This window comes from Cucurbita maxima, unplaced genomic scaffold, assembly GCF_002738345.1.
Source record: "Cucurbita maxima cultivar Rimu unplaced genomic scaffold, Cmax_1.0 Cma_Scf00002, whole genome shotgun sequence".
Classification (NCBI taxonomy): Eukaryota; Viridiplantae; Streptophyta; class Magnoliopsida; order Cucurbitales; family Cucurbitaceae; genus Cucurbita; species Cucurbita maxima.
The window spans coordinates 1,478,832-1,500,178 of record NW_019272018.1 but is presented as its reverse complement, the minus strand read 5'-3'; the positions used below and the strand labels follow the sequence as shown (position 1 = coordinate 1,500,178).

At 34.9% G+C, this 21,347-nt stretch overlaps 4 protein-coding genes and 3 non-coding genes across 12 annotated transcripts in view; 2 read left to right on the top strand and 5 right to left on the bottom strand.

Moving 5' to 3' along the window:
• Positions 1–2,195: 2,195 nt before the first annotated feature.
• On the bottom strand, positions 2,196–2,303 carry LOC111473200. Its single transcript, XR_002715598.1, has one exon. It is a non-coding gene; the product is annotated as a small nucleolar RNA R64/Z200 family (small nucleolar RNA).
• LOC111470094 (thaumatin-like protein) lies at positions 2,200–4,785 on the bottom strand. Its single transcript, XM_023115576.1, has 2 exons — positions 4,704–4,785; positions 2,200–3,727 (listed from the first exon to the last, which is right to left on the bottom strand). The coding sequence occupies exons 1-2, from the start codon at positions 4,768–4,770 to the stop codon at positions 2,991–2,993; spliced, it is 804 nt and encodes a 267-aa protein (XP_022971344.1). The 5' UTR covers positions 4,771–4,785; the 3' UTR covers positions 2,200–2,990.
• Positions 2,354–2,441, bottom strand: LOC111473198. The gene has a single exon (XR_002715594.1). It is a non-coding gene; the product is annotated as a small nucleolar RNA U54 (small nucleolar RNA).
• On the bottom strand, positions 2,611–2,696 carry LOC111473178. Its single transcript, XR_002715586.1, has one exon. It is a non-coding gene; the product is annotated as a small nucleolar RNA Z199 (small nucleolar RNA).
• Positions 4,786–6,110: 1,325 nt separating the features above from the next.
• LOC111469906 (probable prolyl 4-hydroxylase 7) lies at positions 6,111–9,934 on the top strand. 2 transcript variants are annotated; one of them, XM_023115380.1, is made up of 9 exons: positions 6,111–6,227; positions 6,359–6,483; positions 6,573–6,659; positions 6,777–6,834; positions 7,976–8,080; positions 8,358–8,415; positions 8,506–8,681; positions 8,796–8,853; positions 9,507–9,934. In XM_023115380.1, exons 2-9 carry the CDS (start codon positions 6,374–6,376, stop codon positions 9,821–9,823), a joined length of 969 nt encoding a protein of 322 aa, XP_022971148.1. In that variant the 5' UTR covers positions 6,111–6,227; positions 6,359–6,373; the 3' UTR covers positions 9,824–9,934. The 2 variants fall into 2 exon arrangements, with proteins under 2 accessions (XP_022971148.1, XP_022971154.1); XM_023115386.1 differs by lacking the exon at positions 6,111–6,227 and having other exon boundaries at positions 6,235–6,483.
• Positions 9,935–14,750: 4,816 nt separating this feature from the next.
• The window catches only part of LOC111470104, a 7,379-nt gene continuing 782 nt past the window's right edge, over positions 14,751–21,347 (bottom strand). For 2 of the 3 annotated variants that reach the window (XM_023115595.1, XM_023115588.1), the window contains 9 exons: positions 20,825–20,994; positions 20,670–20,732; positions 20,522–20,541; positions 20,347–20,391; positions 19,805–19,866; positions 19,442–19,572; positions 19,076–19,164; positions 18,782–18,890; positions 15,632–15,704 (listed from right to left, as the gene is read on the bottom strand). In XM_023115595.1, coding sequence (XP_022971363.1) covers positions 15,699–15,704; positions 18,782–18,890; positions 19,076–19,164; positions 19,442–19,572; positions 19,805–19,866; positions 20,347–20,391; positions 20,522–20,541; positions 20,670–20,732; positions 20,825–20,994 — 695 coding nt within the window. In that variant the 3' untranslated portion in view covers positions 15,632–15,698. Of the gene's footprint in view, positions 14,932–15,631; positions 15,705–18,781; positions 18,891–19,075; positions 19,165–19,441; positions 19,573–19,804; positions 19,867–20,346; positions 20,392–20,521; positions 20,542–20,669; positions 20,733–20,824; positions 20,995–21,347 lie in introns of those variants that run through there. The other variant, XM_023115601.1, reaches the window with a different exon arrangement.
• LOC111469603 (type IV inositol polyphosphate 5-phosphatase 7-like) lies at positions 15,099–19,024 on the top strand. Of its 3 annotated transcripts, XM_023114940.1 has the most exons (8): positions 15,647–15,755; positions 15,829–15,919; positions 16,011–16,121; positions 16,217–16,825; positions 17,083–17,346; positions 17,848–18,037; positions 18,293–18,401; positions 18,801–19,024. In XM_023114940.1, the coding sequence occupies exons 1-7, from the start codon at positions 15,647–15,649 to the stop codon at positions 18,368–18,370; spliced, it is 1,452 nt and encodes a 483-aa protein (XP_022970708.1). In that variant the 3' UTR covers positions 18,371–18,401; positions 18,801–19,024. The 3 variants fall into 3 exon arrangements, with proteins under 3 accessions (XP_022970716.1, XP_022970708.1, XP_022970700.1); XM_023114948.1 differs by lacking the exon at positions 18,801–19,024 and having other exon boundaries at positions 15,099–15,755; positions 18,236–18,311; XM_023114932.1 differs by lacking the exon at positions 18,801–19,024 and having other exon boundaries at positions 18,293–18,618.

Below are 21,347 nucleotides of genomic sequence, written 5' to 3'. Positions count from 1 at the left end.
AAATTTATTTATTTTAAAACTATTTAAGGATTGAAATTTTAAGAATTTATGAGATAATTAGAAATAAATAAATAAGGTTTTAGAAGAATAATTTTAAAAATAATTTGTTAGGTATGATTCATATCAAAATTCCTTTTCTCTTCTTTTTAAATTAAAAAAATCAATAAAAGTTAATTTAGCCACGTAGCTTTTTGTCTTTGATTTATATGATTTTGACTCTAAAAGCAAAAAAGTTATATTATATTTAATTTAGAAGGAAAAAGAAAAGAAAATATAAAATAAAAAAAAAGGGGCTGAATTTGCAGCGTGCAAAATCTCTTACAGTCAAACAAGATCTCATAGGTTCATGCTTTCGATTTCTTTAATGTAGTGGAGGTTAGCCGCCATGAAAATTAAAATACATAAATAATTTTAAAATAGAATTTTTTTAATAGATTTGAATTGCACTTCAATTTTGCTTCATTTGTTAGTAAAAAAAAAACAAAAACGAAAAAACAAAGCAAATGACTAGCCAAAATCTTATTCTTATCCGGTATTAATTTGGAACCACGGGCAACTAAAACACCTGAAGCGCAATAGCGCAATAACATGATGAACTTTGAAGTCTTTAATTCCTATTGTTAAGAATAATATAATGAGTCGATAATGAGTTGACAAAATTCATGCAATGGAATTGTTTTGAATTAACAAAAAAGGGGAAGATATACAACATTTGATGGTTTTCCTTAGTCAAGCATGATGGTTTAACCGATTGGTTGAAATAATCTTTTGATTTACAATAATCTTTTGAGGATACAATTAGAAATTGAAAATTTCAAAAAACTTACCAATAAAGAAATTCAAAATTAAGATAAGAAATGACAAATATGAAAATAAGGGCCTCATTTCAAAAAATTTGTAAAATTGTAAAAAATGTAGACAAAGACTAATTTAGGATTTCTCTATTATACTCTCACCATTAATGTTAAACCTGGAAAAGCTCAAAGCAAAACTATGAAAACTTAAACTCAAAGTTAAGCATATTATATCATTATGGAGAGTCATATTCAAAACACATATTTCGATGTTTCTTATGGATGGATTTAAAAAACCACATAAATTGACTTCAGTTACAAGTCTGGTTTAACCAGCCTGTATTGACCACATTCGTTACAAAGCAATCAAAATTATAATTATATACTTGATAACAAAGTCATGCCCTCAACTTAAACATTTCAATAAAATTTTCAAATGGAACAAAATACTTGGAGAAAGTCAAACAATAAGATATCAATCATTGAGTAGTTTCAGATCCCATTCAATTCTTCTTGCAATAGCTAGAGATTCAAATCCCATAGAATTCTTCTTGCAAGAGCTAGAGAAGAAGGATAAAGAAACAAATCCATACAATTCCTTGCCACCTAGACTTTCCCTAGAATATGTTAAAATTCTCGAGTAATCCTGCAAAAGGTGAAGGTCCTGTGGACATTGATAACAGAACAAATCGGCATTCCGTTCTTTATGGAAAGTGGCTACAAACCCATAATTTTTTAGAACATCTTCACATTTGAGTTGTTAGTGTTGTAGGGAATATTAAAAAGTTTACTTTAATTCTGTTCTTGCTATCATATTTTGCACACGTATAACAAAACAATACCAGTTTGATATAGTTATTAAAAACAGCTAATTCAAGCAAGTCTTGACTCAGTGAAGATTTAGCTATCTAGCTAAAATGTGAAGTCTAAATAACGGTGGGTAGGGTCGAATGGAAACAAAATTGTATGCACAGAAGGCTGTAGGACTGAGAGGCTAAGCCCTTCGTGATGATATATACTCAAGCGAACCTTCATACATTTGATGAACCACCTCTTTGAAATTTTACAATGCTTAAAAAACATTTGAATCTTTAAAAAATCAATATGCGTTGTTGGCCGTGCTGGTGTGAAAATGATGCAAGTTTGCAAGGCTCAAATACACAATTTCAATTCTATGGCTTATCCACCTTTTCCCTAAAAATTACTCAATAAGCATCTTTTAATATCCAATATGTTTTCTAAATCTTTGCATGCATATCGAATATGTTTTCGATACAAAACCTAAAACATTTTTTACAATGTCCTCCACTGCAATAGGCTCATGAAATAATTAGCCATTCCAATGGGGAATTGAACTTGAGACAAAGAAATTATAGAAAAACTAAAAAGATTAATCACTAGACAATGCTCAGAATATGAATATTCATTCTCATCGACTTCCTTTCCAAGGAAAGAAAAATCTCTGAAGTCTGACATGTGAATTTTATTCATAATTCATCACCGCAGAGGATGTGAAAAAATCACTTAAATAGATTTAGAAAAAAACATATAGAAGCAGAAGCTCTCATTTCCATTCAATAGATCTATCCACATTATTGCGTTTCAGAATAGCGTATATTGCCTGAGAAGGCATGTAATCACAGAGCAACCGCTACACAAAGACAAATATGAAGTTGAAAGCAAAACAGATCGAAAAATGAAGATCAGAGGCAAATAAGTATTTCAAAACAGTAACAGGTAATTCAAAAACACAAACGAATACCAAACATTCATCAAATCTCCAGATTAAAATGAACAATCAAACGAAGAAAAGAAAGAACATCAGACGTAAATACCACGAATCATTAACATGGAATTGCTTCCATTCATATTGTTGCAGTTATTTTTCTCATCACTTGATCCGGAATAACATATAAACGGAGAAACACAAAAGAGAGAAAATGCTTAAAGAGATTATGAATGGATTAGAGCCGAGCTCTTTCGTCGCATATTTATAGGTCTAGTTTCGCCCATTGTATAAGAAACCCTAAACAGAATGGCGGAAATTTTGAACTATTTAAAGGGTGGGCCGTCGGCCCAATAGTACATTGCCGAGCCCAACACGATTTAAAAAAAAAAAAAAAAGATTTTTTATTCATACAAACTTCACAACATAGCTAAACAAACCAAGCTGATCCACCGTCATCACTGAACTCACTACTCTTGTCTCGCCGCCGCATCGCCGCCGCCCCAACCCGCCGGACAGAACGTGACAACAAATTCCTTAGCCGAGCAACTGGCCAACGGCGGTGGCGAATCAAAGGCAAAGCTGTAGTACGACGGGCAAGCCTCCTTAAACATCCTCGAATACAGACTCGGCTTACAAGTCTCCGGCGATCCGTACTCATTTCTGCAGCAGAACGGGTCTAATCCAAAGGCCAAACAAGCGCTTCTACAAGCCACGACTTGACGGTTCCCATTCAAAACCTTCAATTCATCGGGGCAAATTTCGTTAAGATTCTTCTCGCAGCTTCCAATGGCGCATCTGGGGGAAATGGGCTGTTTCGAATTGACTGAAATCGGGAGGTTAAATCCGTCAACAAGGCTTATGTCGTAGAAACTGGGCTTTGATTTGTCTTCTTGGAGGGCAACTTCGACGAGTGTCGCTGGTGGGGTTCCGATTAGCCCCTTGCAGGCGAGTTGGCCCCCACAGTCGCCGGTTTCGCAAGCGGGTTGTTGATTGTTTGACTTTGGGCCGAAGTTGCAGCCAGTTCTTCCCCAGAATCGGCCGGTCCAGGATGCTGGCGCGACTACGCGCTGTGTTTGGCCGGAGAGGAGAGTGAACCCACCGTCGGCGAGTATGGGCTGGCCGGCGTTTGGAGCCGTCGCTGGCCATATGGTGAATGGGCATTTGTTGCGAAAGTAAAACGCAACCGTGTGCGCACTGCCCTGCCCTGTAAATTTAAATTTAAAAAAATACATTTTAAATCCATGTTTAAACTAAAAAAATAATAATAATAAAATCAAATATTAATACATCAAAATCAAATATTAAGTTAAAATTTACAACTTAATTTTAATATATATTTCAAAAATTACATTCTAACGACTTATAAAGAATTCGAGGCTGTGCATGCATTTAACACCTCATAAATACAACAAGTATATTGAGAACTCGAGCCTAAGACCTCGTACGTCGATATACATGCGTAAAACAACTCAAATACAACAAATATACAAAAAAAACTCGAGTCAAAGATTTGTTACATCGATATGCATACATATAATGTAACAACTCAATCTCACTACTAGTAGATATCGTTTCCCTTTCTAACCGATATGGGATCCAATCCACCCTTGGGCTCAGTGTCCTCGCTGGCACATCACCCCATGTCTAGCTTTGATATCATTTGTAACAGCTCAAACTCATCGTTAGCAAACATTGTCCGCTATTGGATCCCACATCGATTAGAGATGGGAAAGAAGCATTCCTTATAAAGGTGTGGAAACCTCTCCTAAAACTGTGAGGCGACGGCGATACGTAACAGGCCAAAGCGGACAATATCCATTGACAATTGGCTTGAGTCGTTACATATAACAACTCATAAATACAACAAATATATAAAGAACTCGAGCCTAAGACCTACTTCGTCGATATACATATATATAACAATTCATAAATACGACAAATATGTAGAGAACTCGAGTCTAAAACCTGTTACGTCGATATACATACATATAAGAACTCATACATGCAACAAATATATGGAGAACTCGAGTCTAAAACCTGTTACGTCGATATACATACATATAACAACTCATACATGCAACAAATATATGGAGAATTCGAGCCTAAAACCTCCTACGTCGATAAAATATATATTTTAACGATGGATGAAGCAAAAAGGAAGAGAGGTGTTAACGCATTACCAAAGGAAAGGAAAATGGAAGAGAGGAAGAAGATGAAGAAAAGAGGTAAGCGATTTGGGAACTCCATTTGAAGAGATTGGGTGAAAGATAAGGGATTGAATAATGAAAAGAGTTTATTTATAGGATGTGGGAGTGAACTGAAGGTGCTTGAATTCTACTTCAAGATTTGTGTTGGCCTAGCTTTAAGCAATGGAAATCATCTTTATTAGGGACGGTTTAATTCTAATCGGTATGTTAGGGGCCACCTCGATCTTCCACAATAGTATAATATTGTTCATTTTGAGCATAAATTCTCATGACTTTGGTTCTAGTTTCTGTCCGAACAATCCTCACCCCTAAAAATACTTACAAACTTGTTCTTTTTTAGTGATATTCTCTCGTGCTTCATTTTATTTGTAATTGTCACTCTAGACTTCCGTGTATTTTTTTTTATGTCACACAACGTCGAGAAAAGAGAAAAGTAAAAAGCTGATGAGAATGAACACTTCCTCCCACCACCGAAGATGTAGTTTCTAAAGATTTTGCTTTGAATCAATATTGAAAAAACTTTGTGGTGGGTGTTGTGATCAAATCTTCACAAGATCTTACTTATTATGACTTGAACATAGAACGAAGGTTTATGAGAATTGGTGATACCCGTGTAAAAGAGGGATAAATAAATAAAGTGAGATCATAGCTGAATTGGTAATACCCGAGTAAAAGTCACTATTTATATTACCAAAGTACATTTTTCTTCTCGGTGGTTGTGCTTTGCTTACAGTAATTTTATGTTGAGTGATTTATTCGAAATTTTCATTCCCAATAATGAATGTAGTTGTATATGATCATTCTTTTTAAATATTAATTCTCAATTAATAAATTTATCGAGGGAATATGTCACATTCACCCGTGCAAAGCAAAGGACAAGCTTTCATAGGTATGATTGAGTCATATGTGATCGTTATGTTAATATATGTTATAAACTTATTGCACATTTATAATGATTAAGATTTATTTAGAAGTTTAATAAAGGACTTAATGATACACATACCATTAAAACTCGTTAATCATGTTGGTTTTATCATAATGCATAAGAGCGGTTTATAGTTTATTTTTTTTGGAATATTCATATGATTCCAACAACTCGACTATTTAATCCAAAAATTAACAGTTGTAACTGATATTGATGATGCATTTTGATTTATAAAAAATTAATATTTAAATAAGTAAGATTTTAGATTTTTAAATAATAAAAAAAAAACGAAATTTCATATTGGTGCAAAAAAAATTTATTATTTTTTCTTGAGAAATAATAATAATAATGAGAAGGAAAAAGCATTATAGGGAAAATTAAAAAAATGGATGGGATTTGTTTATGGGAGTTTTAAAAATAGCCATTTATTTGTCATCTTCCCTCAAAAAGGAATTGAGTCCTTCAATGCAAAACAATTTCCCGCTGGAAGAAACTTCAATTTCCATGGTTGTAAGCAGCGGTTTCGGAGCAGATCCTCTTCTGGGTTGCCCATTAATTCTCGTCTTAAATGAGTATGAACCAGAAAATTCGAAGCGATCGCTTTCTCAGTCATCCATCTTCGTTCTTTGATTTGATTTCTCGTTCTTTTCCATTTTTTCTTTTATATAATTCGCTTTTTTTCTCTTGAATTTTTGAGTTTCAGAGCTCGAGTTTCGCCATGGATTCTCGATTTTTTCTTGCATTTTCTCTTTGTTTCCTCTGTTCATTCCCTCTATTTGCTCGCTCCGCCAATCGCTTGCCGAAATTACTCTTGGACGACACGAAAACGTAATAATACTTCATTGATTTCTCTGTTTCTGTTTCTCTCTGTTCATCCGGTATTTGAAAATTTGACCTAATTGATATGATTTTCACAGGGAAGATTCTGTTATTAGGATGAAAATGGACGGTTCCTCCATTAAAATCGATCCCACTCGCGTCGTTCAGCTTTCATCGCAACCTAGGTCCGTAACGTTCTTAATTTTTTCTATGAATTTTCCCGATGAAGTCTAGAATCTTGCACATTTTGGGCTATTCGTTTCCATTTTTTTCTTTTTGCTCAATTAGATGAACATATACAGGGCTTTCTTATACAAGGGATTTTTGTCTGCAGAGGAGTGCCAGCATCTTATCGATTTGGTATGGTGAATTTCTCTTTGTTCATTTTCCTTTTCCTGTTTGGAGGCTGAGAAATTGATCCTCGGACTTAATTGCATATAGTTGTCAAATTTCACATTGGTTGTGTATAGTTGAGAATGAAACACTTTTTACAAGAGTTTAGAAATCTTTCCCTAGTCTTCTATTATAAGAGTGTTGAAACCTCTTCTAAGTAGACACGTTTTAAAAACTTTGAGGGAAAACTTGAAAGAGAGCTCAAACATGATTATATCTGCTAGCGGTGGGCTTGGGCTGTTACAAATGGTATCAGAGCCAGGCATCGGGTAGTTTGCCAGTGAGGATGCTGGGCCCTGAAGGGGGTGGATTGTGAGATCCCACATCGACTGGAGAGGGGAACGACATGTCGGTTGGGGAGAAGAATGAAATATTATTTATAAGAGTGTAGAAACTTCTCTTTAGCAAATGCGTTTTAAAAACCTTGAGGGGAAGTGTGAAAGGGAAAGCCCAAAGAGGACAATATTTGCTAGCGGTTGGCTTGAGCTATTACAAATGGTATTAGAGCCAGACACCGAGCAATGTGCCAGCAAGGACGTTGGGCCCTGAAAGGGGGTGGATTGTGAGATCCCACATCGATCGGAGAGGGGAACAACATCGATTGGAGAGGAGAAGAACGAGTGCCGACAAGGACGTTGGCCCTGAAGGGTATGGATTGTAATATCCACATCGGTTAGGGAGTAGAACAAAACATTGTTTATAAGAGTGTAGAAACCTCTCTCTAACGTTTTAAATACTTTGAGGAAAAGCCCAAAGAGGACAATATCTGCTAGCGATGGATTTGGACTCCTACAAATGGTATTAAAGTCAGACATCGGGTAATGTGCTAGCAAGGATGTTAGGCCCCGAAGAGGTGGATTGTGAGATCCCACATCGACCGAAGAGGGAAACGACATCGATTGGAGAGGAGAATGAGTGCAGGCGAGGATGTTGGGTCCTGAAGGGGGATGGATTGTGAGATCCCACATCGGTTGGGGAGGAGAACGAAGCATTTTTTTATAAGAGTGAGCGAACGTGTTTTAAAAACCTTAAGGGGAAGCCCAAAGAGGACAATATCTGCTAGCAGTGGACTTGGGCTGATACAATAATTGTCATATACTTTTTGTAGGCAAAGGATTACCTAGAGCAATCATTGGTGGTCGATGACATTACGGGTGCAAGTCGTTCGAGTACTGACCGGACGAGTACCGGCATGTTTCTTTATAAGGCTCAGGTATTTGACTTCAGTATTAACAAAACATCTGCCAGTTTCTGCAGTTTAGATTCCGTTTTCCAATACTGTTCTCAAATGGGCTTCATAAAATTCATGAAAATTTGATTTAGTGTTCATCTAGATTGGCCTAAGTTTGATGTGGTCTACTATAAAAACTATCAGTAAGAACAGATTGTTCAAATTTATGCATTAAAGAAGAACAAGGACGGCCTTGACACAGATATAATACTACAAGTGTGGCATAGTTGCTAACATTGAGTCCCCTTCCCCTCCCCAGGATGACATAGTTGCTGGCATTGAGGCCAAGATTGCTGCGTGGACGTTCCTTCCCGTCGGTAAACGACTTATAGATCTTTCGATGTTGGATCGTTTACTTATTTACAGAATGAGGCTCGTAAAATCTCGAAATTGCTCTTTTGGATCAGATAATGGGGAGCCTCTACAAATACTAAGGTATGAAAATGGTCAGCAATATGTACCACATTTTGATTTTTTTCAAGATCCAGTTAATGTAGCTGCTGGTGGTCATCGGATAGCCACAGTCTTGTTGTATTTGTCCAACGTTGAAAGGGGTGGAGAAACTGTCTTTCCCGATTCTCCGGTATTACTTTCTCTGAACGCTTACTGCTCTTGTTCGGACTTTTTGTAATTCGTTTCGAGTTGAAGTTTGGAACTTGTTTATGAATTGTTGCAATTTATAATCTCCCTTTGACAGGCTAAAGTATTCGAGGAGAACAAGGATTTGTCCGATTGCTCTACAACCGGTTATGGAGGTATTGAGTTTTTTTCTTCACGACTAAGTTAAGAGCATGATTCTGATACCATGTTAGAACAGCCCAAGCTCATTACTAGCAAATATTGTCCTCTTTGAGCTTTCCTTTTAGGCTTTCTCTCAAAGTTTTTAAAATGTGTCTGTTAGGGATAGGTTTTCACCCCTTTAAATAATGATTCGGTCCTTTCTCCAATTGAATGACAAAATCCCTAGATTTGGTGGATCTTACAATCCACCCCCTTTGTAGCCCAGGGTCCTCGCTGTCACTCGTTCTTCTTTCTAATCGACGTGGGATCTCACATGTTATTTGTATCATGGAATTCAATTCTAGTTTCTTTTTTGTTAAAAATGGGCAATGACTTGGAGATCTGTTTATTGGTAAACTTTTACTTCGAAACAAAAAGCCAGCTAAGAAACAAGTAGATATTGTCTTATTTGGGTTTTTCCTTTTGGACTTCTCCTCAAAGTTTTTAAAACATGTATGCGAGGGAGAGGTTTCCACACTCTTATAAAGAAGGTTTCATTCTGCTCCCCAACCGATATGGAATCTCACAAAAAAAATCGTTTTCTTAACTTCTCGTCATCTGCATCTTTCTTTTGCTCGTTGCATCACATTGTCTTCAAAAGAGAGCGTTTATTTGTTTATGGCTGCAGTTAAGCCAAAGAAGGGCGACGCTTTACTATTCTTCAGTCTCCATCCAAACGTAACGACAGACCCGACGAGCTATCACGGGAGCTGCCCAGTGATAGAGGGGGAGAAGTGGTCTGCAACAAAATGGATTCACATGCTACCACTCGATGAGATTTGGAGGAATCCAGATTGTGTGGATGAGAATGAGCACTGTAGTGCATGGGCCAAAGCAGGTGAATGTGAAAAGAACCCTGGTTATATGGTGGGTTCTTCCTTGGGTTCTAAGGAAGAACTTGGATATTGTAGGCTTAGTTGCAAAGCCTGCTCTCCCCCCTCATAAACAAATGCTCACATGCCTCCTTATTTATACACAAATTTGAGGTTAGAGTTCTTTCTTTTTTACACGCACACATGTAAATGACATTGACAGCTTTCATTTGATATATATATATATATAGATTGAAATTGAATATATAATCCTAGTATTCTTTGTTTATGAACTCATTAGGTGGGCTTGTTAACGCCTCTTTGCCTAACTATGGACTAGCATATGCTAACTCCGTCAAAAACTAGTGAAAAAGAGAGGAACGTGAATAAAGTATCATGGTGTACGCATTCGTACCTTACATGCTAGAGAAGTAATCCTTGATCATATGAAATGCAACATGCACGAGGTTACATGCACTTGTAACCTGTAGACGCTCCAATAGTAAGTTCATTTAATCTCATGGCATTCTATTCCATTAGAAAATTGAGCATGGAGTGTTTAAATTTCCTAAAATTGTCCGATAAACTATGTTAAATATTATTCATTCTAAAAAATAGTACCCATATTAAAACAATCCAAAAGAGCATACAACAACTTGAGCTCTTTAAGTCGATCGAATCTAGCCCGAGCCAACTATACGTGAGCCACAATTGTTGGAGTTCGAATATGTGGTTTTCTCACAATGATGTTACTCCTGGGTCTTCCAATTAATTTTCTCATTCAAATGCCTCACAATCACTCTGTGTTAGCTTTTCATATTAAAATCATCGCTCTTATTCTTAGTTGATAATGTATGATTTTAGTTTGTTGACTTCTCTTCTTATGGAAATATTGACGGCGATAACTGCATAATTCTAAACAAACTCACGTTCGGAAATAAGGAGCTGCATTCGAGGCAAAATTACAAATTTACCCCTAAGAGGGAGAGAGAATTAATATTTATTTTTAAGAGCATAAAACAATATAAAAATATGGGTTTTATGTATGGATTAAATGAAATGAGTATGAAAGAAATAAATAGAAGAAGTAGACATTTGGAGACACATTTTAAGTCACTATTTGGTGATTATGAAACCAAACCATACATTACTTTACAAATGTAGGGATAATACTTCCCCAACCAAACAACCCCTCCTCCACACACACACACACATATATATATATATATATATATATATATATATATATATGAATATTTTGTTAATTTAGTCCCTCTCAATTTATGTATTAACATTTTTTAAGTTTATTTTATGAGCGAGCGTGTGTCAATAGCTATGTGCGTTGGGTTAATTTTTTTTTTTTTGGAGAAATTCAAAATTTTTAACTCGAGCAAACGTATAAAGTTTACAATCCAACCTAACTCTCTATTTTTGAGTTGAATTATCCATTTATTATTATTATTATTAGATATATATATATATATATAATTATTAAAACAAAATTCTTACTTATCCAAAATAATATTATATTAATAACTAAAACCTCATAAATTTTAAATATCAAACATTTACAAATCACAATATAACGTTAAAAATTCTTAATCTTTTTAAAATTTGGATTTAGTTGGATGGTAACTTTAGGGTTGGTCAGGTTTATCCGACATTTATCCGACTATAAAAATGTCATAGGGCAATTCAAACAGAATTTACAAGAAAAGAATTTAAGTAGAATTGGAATAGTCTGAATTGGTCGGATTATCGAGTCATATAAACACCCCTATCTATATGTAATGAATTTTGTCTTTCATGTTTAAATATTATAAAAATTTATATATATATATATATTCAATAAATTATAGATTACAAAACATATGCATAATACGTTTGAAAAAAAGATAAACCTTGTATAAATTAAAGCATACGAAAAAAATAGATTTTTTTTTATTTGTATATAAATTATTTTATGCGGAATTAGATTTAACTAGTTTGATGTTAAATTAATTTTAGTTTAAATTATTTTATGAAAATTAAGTTTAGCTCGTTTAAATTATTTTATAATTATAATTCTACGACTCCTTAGATAGAATTAAATTTCTAGGGGTCGTACTAGTTTCTGTCTAGACCAATCAAGTAATTGGCTCTATTATCGATATGATTGGAAGAGTTGTCTTTTCTACGATGACATGTGCCCAATGGTCCTACCGTATATTTAATATGTTTGTTATGCTTTATAATACGATATGTTTCAACGATATGATATGGTTTGTTCTAAGATATGACTAGTAACATTAAAATACAAATGGATAACATATTATGGTTTGATGAATTATGATATGCTATGAAATGTCATGATATACTGTGACATGATTACGTTGGATCATAACATGTATGACATGCGATGAAATGTTTTGAGATAATGAGATTTATGACCTACCACCCTTGAGACATGTTTTAAAGGTTATGTTATGAATGAAATGAAGTTGAAAAAAAGTAATTATCTTGCTTGATTTATTTACAAAGAAAAATGTTGAGACTTTATGCATGAATGTATGTTTAAGTGCATCAAAATACTTCCCCTTATGATAAATACAGACATGTACGTTATGCGTTATGTAGAGGGAAATGATCATCATGATTATCCTGATGCTACAATGGTTGTTATTCCTTTTAGGTGTTTGGCAACAACACTAGAGATGCTATCTCGATCAGCAAGAGGCTCAGGGGTGTGTGAATCGCCTGGTGGGTCCATATTCGTACGTGTGGGCCATGCGTTGAGTAATGACCCAGAAAGCTACCTAAGAGAATATGGTTTTGAATGATAATCCCATTCATGTTGCATGTGGTTTCATTGCCTAACATAACCTCAATCCTTGTGTTGCTCTTATATTTTAGGTAAAGACGAGGCACCCTTGTACGTTGACGATGATGTCGCATTAAAAACCATGAAACCTACATAGGATAGTTGCATTTATTTTGTAGACCTTATGTTAGTGTTCGGGTATTATTCTTTTTACTCTCTTCCTTTGGTTTATTTTTAATTTGTTTTGAATATTTCTCTTGCTTTATTTTAAGACTCTTATACAAATATGTAAATCTTTGACATCATTTTTTGAAATGGCATATAATAATGACTTTGTTTTAGCAGAAAATTAGGGTGGTAACCCATCCAAACTTCCACCTACAATAATTAAATATACTAACTATAACGACCCTAAAATTTTTCTATTTAATCTAAGGTCATTACTATATGGAATTTACCTTAACACCCCTACTTTTAATGTCGAATTTAATGGACTCTTATTATTAATGCAACATAAATTTGTCATTTATCCCCTCGTGAATAAACGAATACAAGAGAAAGAAAGGGAAAACAATTTTGAATTAAACATCTTATACTAAACTATGATTTATTAATGCGATTACAATTCAACCATATACTAACTTATACTAACCTATACTAATAATACAAAGAAAATTCAATCTATACTAATGTATACTACGAATGCAAATGAAATTCAACCTATATTAGTGTATACTACGAATGGAAAACAACTATCTTATGCATGTGCCACGGTCACGGGATGTGCGATGCTGCTGTTAGTCTCACATGAGTGTCTTACCTTTATATGAAAATATAGTATACGAGGGTTGAGTATTTCGATTAATATTAGATGAAATAATAAAAGTGGTAAGGTGAAGAATGGAGTGATCTTAAATAATATCATAACTTTTTCCAGCACATATCATAATAGAGAAACAACAGTGAGTGATTATTTAAGGGCCTACTTCACCAAATTCATCCATCCCCATTAGGGTCAATTTTTGTTTTAAATTTTCCAACTTTGTGTTTAGCTAGAACGAGGACAACTTTTTAATAGTAAATGACCGGTGTCATTGATTAAGACTAAAAATTCAATTTTTTTACTCTAAATATTATAAATTAAAAGTCAAATTAGCGTTCAAATTTGGATTAATATTAATTTTCTTTTCTAGGGTTTTGTTTACGATGTACGATATTGTTCACTTAGAGCATAAGCTCTCCTAGTTTTGCTTTGGGCTTCCTCAAAATGACTCATACCAATGGAGAGAATATTTTTTGTTTATAAACTCATAATCATTCTCTAAATTAGTGGGACTTTCATCATCTAATACACCTAATAATAATTTAAAAAAAAAAGTCTTCACATACATTTAATAGATTATCAAACAAAGAAGATGACAGTAAATTGATAGGCTTCAGAGTAGAACAAAAGTTGGGCTATACATATACACATATATATATATATTTGTTGAATTTAATTGATTAGGACTGATTTTAGTTGAAAATGGTGTGGTGAGAGAAATTTTTGTATGGTTTAGAAATGAATATATAAATAAAATAAAAATTGAATAGGAAGTAAAAATTATATTTAACTCATTTTTCAAAGTGTACGACTTGAGATAATGACATTTATAGTTAGTAAAAATTAATTGATTAAAGTGGAGTATTGGCAATAAAGTATGTCTACTTTTTTCTTCTTTAAATTTGAACGGTTAGGTAACTAAATAATAATGATAAAGTAAATGAATGGAATGTTGATTAAATGAACTTTTATGATTTATTTGGTTATTTATTTTATTACGTTCAAATCCCAGGGAAAAGGAGAATTTAGAGAAACTTTTAAGAGCTAAGTGAATAAAAATAGAAGAAATTTAGTGAGAAAAGTCAAGCTCGAGGTAATAGTGTTTAATACCATTACATAAATAGTGTATAAAAGCTCGAGGTAATTTCCTAATATATATATATATGTCGCTCATCCTCTAAGAAACATTTGATTTAGACTATTAAAATTGACAGATACATATCCTTAAGTTTGATAAACACTACATAAATTTATTCAAACATAACTGCGAATTATGTAATCAACATTATGTTATCTAAACTAAATCACAAATTTATAAACTAAATATATGTTAGGTGATCAAACATAAACTACTCTGACTGACATACCTCAAATCACACTATGACTATAAAAGTTGGAGATATTCAGTTTAAGTATACTATTCCGAAGTCTACAAATTTGCAACATTTATTACCCTGAAAAAAAAAAAAGAGGCCTAAAACTACACAAAACTCGAGTTTTTCTAGTTTTCAACTTCGCTAACTACAAAAACTCGTACTTTCTACACTCTGGGATTGAAATGCTCTCAAGGAAATCCCAGAGTGAGATGGAATCTTCCAAGAGAGATGTGCGAGCATTACTGTGACAAGCAAAAAGATGTTCCGATTAGAGAGATGAAAGGAAAAGGGAGTCAATAAAAGAAGAAAGGAGTGATTGACATTGGTACACATGATAAGCAGTACACAAAAATAAAAATTGTCACGTTATTAAAAATAGAAAATAATTCACAAGACAGACATGACTCCCACTACCAAACAGAACAGCTGCCAATTTAATCAAAATCCTTCTTCTAATATTGCATCATAACACATTGTGAGGTTTATGTCTCTTTAAGGTTCCTTTCACTACTCGCTGTCTTCCCCTCCTCAACTACACCCCATCAAATATACTGCTCTCTACAAAGACTTCACCCAAATAAAAAAATCAGACGAATTTCTCTCTCCTAACCACCTTTGACTTCTCTCTCTCTCTCTCTCTCTCTCTCTCTATCTCTCTAGGAGTTGCCGCCTGCAGTTTCTTTGTTGAAGAACCCCAATTGGGTTCTCCTTTTTCAAGTCTATCTTTCTAATTTCTCTCTCTACTGGAAAGAATTGGGTGGTAAGTATGAAGGTTTGTGAAGAATTATTGCTCACCATTGAAGTTTAGAAGAAGTGGTCAAAGTCAAGAGAAAAAGGGAAATAAATTATTGTTACCAAAAAGCTTTGAGAATTAGGCAGTATGGATCAGAGTATTAATGTGTGGGATACCAGCTCATACGAATTTAAACAATACCATCAATTTTCTTCTTCAAAGTAATGGAGAGGGAGAGCCATGAGTCCAAATCCAGTAGGTTCCGCAAGTACTGGTTCACTCCTGCAAAACACCAGAGAGCTGACCCATGTTGTCCCAACAATGAAATTTCAGGTTCATTTTGTAAATATTTATTGATTTAATTCAGTTAATGTCCATTTTGAGGCTTACTGAGGGTTTGTTACAGATGGAGATGATTATGAAAGAGAAACCTTTCTGAAGGATGTCCTCTCTCAGTCGGTCGATATGGGTCCATGCAAATTAAGCAATGAATTAAGGTGGCCAAGGAAATAAAGAATTTGAGTCATAGTTTCTCTGTGATCATTTTTTTTTTCTTGATTCTGAATAAATTTTCCTCAAATGAATCAGAATCTTTGTGGGTACTTGGAATGTAGCCGGAAGATCACCGGTCGGAAGCTTAGCCGTCGATTTAGACGATTGGCTCAACCTCAAAGATGCAGCAGATATATATGTTCTCGGGTATGTTTATAGATCCAGAAAAAAACAGAACTCTTTTTCAACAGTTTGGGCTCTAAATTTCAATTGCTTTGTTTTCCTCTGTTTTTGGAGGGAAGATTTCAAGAGATTGTACCATTGAAAACAAGGACAGTGGTCGGAGCAGAGGACAAATCCAAAGCAACGAACTGGAATTTACTGATCGGAAAAATTCTAAACGACAAATACGGATGTCCATGGCTGACGCCAATGATGATGAACACAGGCACCGGCGACGAGGACTACACAAGAAACCCCAAAAAACCGATAAGTTTCGCCGGAGATCAAACGCCGATCAAATTCCCAGCGAGAATTCCGGCGAACCAGCTTTTCGGCGGGAGCAGATATGTTTTGTTGGCAAGCAAGAAGATGGTGGGAGTGTTTACAAGCGTATGGATAAGGAGAGATTTGCTGAGGAAATATTACATTTCGAATGTTAAAGTTTGTTCAGTGGCCTGTGGAATAATGGGTTATTTGGGTAATAAAGGGTCAGTTTCAGTGAGTATGTCAATTGAAGGGACAAGTTTTTGCTTTGTGGCGGCACATTTGGCTTCCGGAGAGAAAAGGGGGGACGAGCGGCGGAGGAACCACCAGGTGTCCGAGATATTCCGGCGGACTTTTTTTGCCAGAACGCCTAAAGATGATGAGTATCCAAATCCAAATCCTCCTCTCACCATCTTAGGACATGAGTAAGTGGGTGTTTTTAATTTTTTTTGTCGTCGCTATTAATTGAATAAGGCCAATGATACACAGTGTTGGTATAGAGAGATTAAATTATGATATTGTTGATTAATTTTGTAGGATAAATTTTATAGAAAGTACTAAATTTTTAAAGGATAGTTAGCATACAAAAGGTCAAATATTTGGATGGCATATGGGAAGGAATAGTGTTATGATGTGAAGTGGTAAAATTAACGCAAATTTGGCTGTGTGTGCTGTGGAACAGTCAAATATTTTGGTTTGGGGATCTGAACTATAGGCTGTATTTAGAGGACAATTTTGCGAGGCAACTGATAAAGAAGCAAGACTGGAAAGCATTGCAAGGGTTTGATCAGCTACGGAAAGAACAAGAAGCTGGTGGAGTGTTTCAGGGCTGGAGAGAAGGAAACATAGAGTTTGCACCTACTTACAAGTATTCTTCATCTAATTGCAATCGCTATTCAGGTGGTCCTCTAAGAAGAACAGGAGAGAAGCAAAGAACTCCAGCATGGTATACACTATTTCATCCCAACACAATTTACTCTGTTCCGTTCTCTCTCTCTCTCTCTCTCTCTCTCTCTCTCTCTCTCTCTAAAACCTTGTCAAGTTCTAGGGTACAGGTTCCTATAGTTAGAGGGTCCATGAAGTCTTTCAGTTTTCAACTAATTTCCTAGATATTGGAAACAAACAGAGTGAGAGCTTAAAAAAATGCAAGTAATCAATCTCTCTCTTTCTATAACCTTGATGAAATGAAATCATAGATTAGAGGATCCTAAAGTGGAGGGGGGATCGGTCCATGTTTGGATTAATTTCTGAGAGGGAGAGAGAGAGAGTGAGAGAGAGAAGCCTTCATGTCCAATGCGTTCTTTAAGCTCTCTCTCTCTCTCTCTCTCTCTAGAATCTAGATGAAGTCCTAGAGTTTTGGATTCATTTGCAAGAAATGGAACGAAAAGCAGCAAGAGAGAGAGAGAGGTTAAAGAATGAAAGTGACTAAATTTATGCAACTATGCAGGTGTGACAGAATTCTATGGTATGGAAAAGGAGTGAAGCAACTCTCCTATTTCAGAAGTGAGAGTAAGTTTTCTGATCACAGGCCAGTCTCTGCCCAATTTTTAGCACAGATTGAGCTGCTGGAATCTACAAATCCAAGAGTTATTGCCCTCAGCAAGTTTCTTCCCTCCATACCGCTTTCCAAACAGACGGTAAATTCTCATCAGCAAACATTTCAATGCCTTACACCCTAGAGAAGTAAAAATAGTTTTCCGACAAGGCCACTTTTTTTTTTTTTTCCCTTGGTTTTTTGCTTTAATTTATAAATTAAAATTATCTTAGAACAGAATTCTAGAAATGAAACCAGTATCAAACAGATCTTGAATGGTAGAATCAATTTCAATTTTCAGATGAGAAACTAAGGAGGCTTGTAGTTCTGATCTTCAAAACTAACCTTGATGATGCAGAAGGGGGAAACTACTGTAGAAGCAAAATCTACCTTGGCAGCATTGATGGTAAAGGATAGAGAAGAATCATCACTATGAATGCAAAATCCATGGGACAAATGAAGGCTGGGTATGTAGAAATGAAGAAGTGACTTGAATTGCCTTGGTATCTTTCAAGTTCAGTTCAATTCTTTTATTAAAAAAATTCTACACCGTTTATCTGGGTTTCCATTGAGTTTGTGAATATAAAATTAGGGAAAATTAGACAAGAACAAAAGAAAGCGATGCAAAATATTTTGACATACTGAGAAATTAGAATGGCGAGGATCTAATAAGTTTTCTCTGAAGTTTACCTGTCGGTTTTATTTATCATGCTAATATGCAAAATCGACAACTACACATTTATCATGCCAATAAGCAGAAATCAGCAGATGCACGTAAGGCATATCTAAGATGCTACACTACAAAACATTTTTTGCTTCTTAAAAAAGTTCAAATGACCTTATTTACCTGAGGAATGTTGTCCCAGGCCTCCGAATTGTCATGGAAACATTGAGGGCATATGCAACTATTCAGCAATGTCTCGCTGAGACGATTATATGACCCTTCCGGTCCAGAAGTGAGCTAATTGATGGTCAAAGAATCAAAATCAGCGAAAAGATTGTTTATAGACATATTCAGAGTTAAAGACAGTATTATCAATCCATTGACTTTGGCTCAAGTCTTTCCGAAATCAGTATAACAGGAGATTTAGCACTACGAATGTTAGTAGGGAATTTCTCATAGTTTATTTGTAAAGGATATCTAGTCAAATCTTCCAATTTTGTTGTTCCTTTCTGCATCATCGCCATCGCAGCCTTCCTTTTCTCTAGATTAATCGACATTTGCCGATTCTGCAAGCTCAATTATTCCATATTATCATTTAAGAATATAGTTTCACTGAAAGAAAGAGAGAGAAGATGAATTTAAATTAAGGCAGGATGTATGGAAACCTGTTGAAAATGTCATTTTTCCTTTTGATTTACAACTTCCATTTTCTTTTCTTGATTTTGATTGATGGCCATTTGTTGACAACAAAATTTAAAGCAGAGTATACGGGAAATAAAATTGAGTTTTTCATTAAAATTTAGGTAGGTTTCTTCCTAATATTTGGAAGCACTGTTTTTTTACCTGATTTTTCATTTGTTCTTCTAATAGGTAGGCATCGTCTTCATTGGTTATTTGAGTTATTACTTTGATAAGCCTGTCCTCAACAGATTCAGACGTTTTCGTATCATCTCCCGCCAGTTCATGGGATTCTTCTGCAAGGAGTCCAAGGCATTCAATTTTGCATAAACAGAAGCCTCGTATTTGAAATATAGTCGAGGTAGAATGTAATTTGAAACAAACAAAGAATATGGATCAAGAAGTTGCTCACAATCACGACATCATCTCAGATGTCATTTTCAGCAATTGAAACAAGATGGAATTGACTATAACAAAATACAAAAAGGGAAGATTATCATAACGCTGGAACAGAAACCATTGACTCACCTGCAGCATCTCCATCAGGAACTATACCAGTATTCTTTATGTACAGTTGATATTGAAATTTCCTGTGTTTCATTAAGAAAGTTAATGGAATATAGCCTTACAATATTACTTATTGCGCACCGTTTACATAATTAAGAACAAATTGTTCTAATATTTACGAGAGACAAAATCTGTGTCCATTGCTCTAAGAAATTTGTCATGCTAGAGCTTTCAATACTGGGTCAATAATGATGATAATAGTGCCTTTAATGTTAAGAGTATCCGACTCGACAGCTACAGAGATTAAGCAAGGAAAGAAAACAAAAAATGAAGAAGAAACGAATTTAGAAGTAGAATGTGCTACATTTAGCTTTCAGAATTTAACAAATTTATTAATAACAACAGAACTATTTTGAGAGCAGTTTCCAAACAGGTCCTAGTTGAAAATTATCAAGCCCAAGGTCATTTTGAACATTGATAAGTGAAAATGGTACGGGAAAAGGGAAGCATATGTACAGGCATGCATAGTGCAAGTTGCTTGCATTAAAATACAGAAGACGGACCTGATTTTTTCATCAAGCTCTGACATGTGATCGAGGAACTGGTTCCTGCATGGCCAATAAGATCTCATCACTTTCACTGTGTTCTTAAGCCATTGAATTATATACTTCTGTAAAATAGATGAATTTCATACTATTCTAATATACTGTAAATCACAAAAGAGAGACGATTTTCAACCTTGCGGCTCCTCCTTCACACTTTTATGATCGAACGGCCGTATTCCAGATCCCAGTATATTTTTTAACCGAATAAAGAGAATGTGAGAATAGAAATGCAAGGAAGATTCAATTTAACAAATACAGAACTCTAAGTATCATCTTAGCACCTTAAGAGAGTCTAACTCAGACCCAACAGATGCAATTTCACCTTGTAGCACAGAAATCCTCGTCTGGAGTCGATAAATTAAATTTAAGAAGGAAAAAGATCAATTAATGGTGACGCAACTGTAGAGTGAAATGTAAGAGAAATAGAAAATAAAACCTCGAGAGTCGTAATTGAAGTTTCATTCAGAGACAAATCGACTTCACAGCCTTTAAGCTCCTGTTCAGTGGTTTCTTTGGTTTGCTTGACGTTTTCAAGTTCAGCATTGGCCGCTTCAAGCTCAGATCGAAGTTCTTCCATTCTCTTCCTCAAAACAACGACGCTTTTCTCTACTTGATGATAAAAATAAGAAAAAGATTCCTTAAAACTTCGTAATAAAACGAAGGAATTAAGACATTGCATCTTAGATTCATCAAACTTCATGAGAAATTCTGGTTGCAGTTCTTATCAAAATACATTCTGCTATAATTGCGAATACTAAATCAGACGATCGAATAGAGCAATAATTTCTATAATTGCTTGCATTTTGATTAGAACATTTTCAAGGGATAGAACATTGTTCTTGTATATAAATGCCTCCTTATGAACCAAAATTCTGCAAGAATAGCCAATACTCAATCAGACAATTACCTTTCCGAAACAATTCTGAGCAAATACAGTACAAAAAAAAAAAAAAAAACCT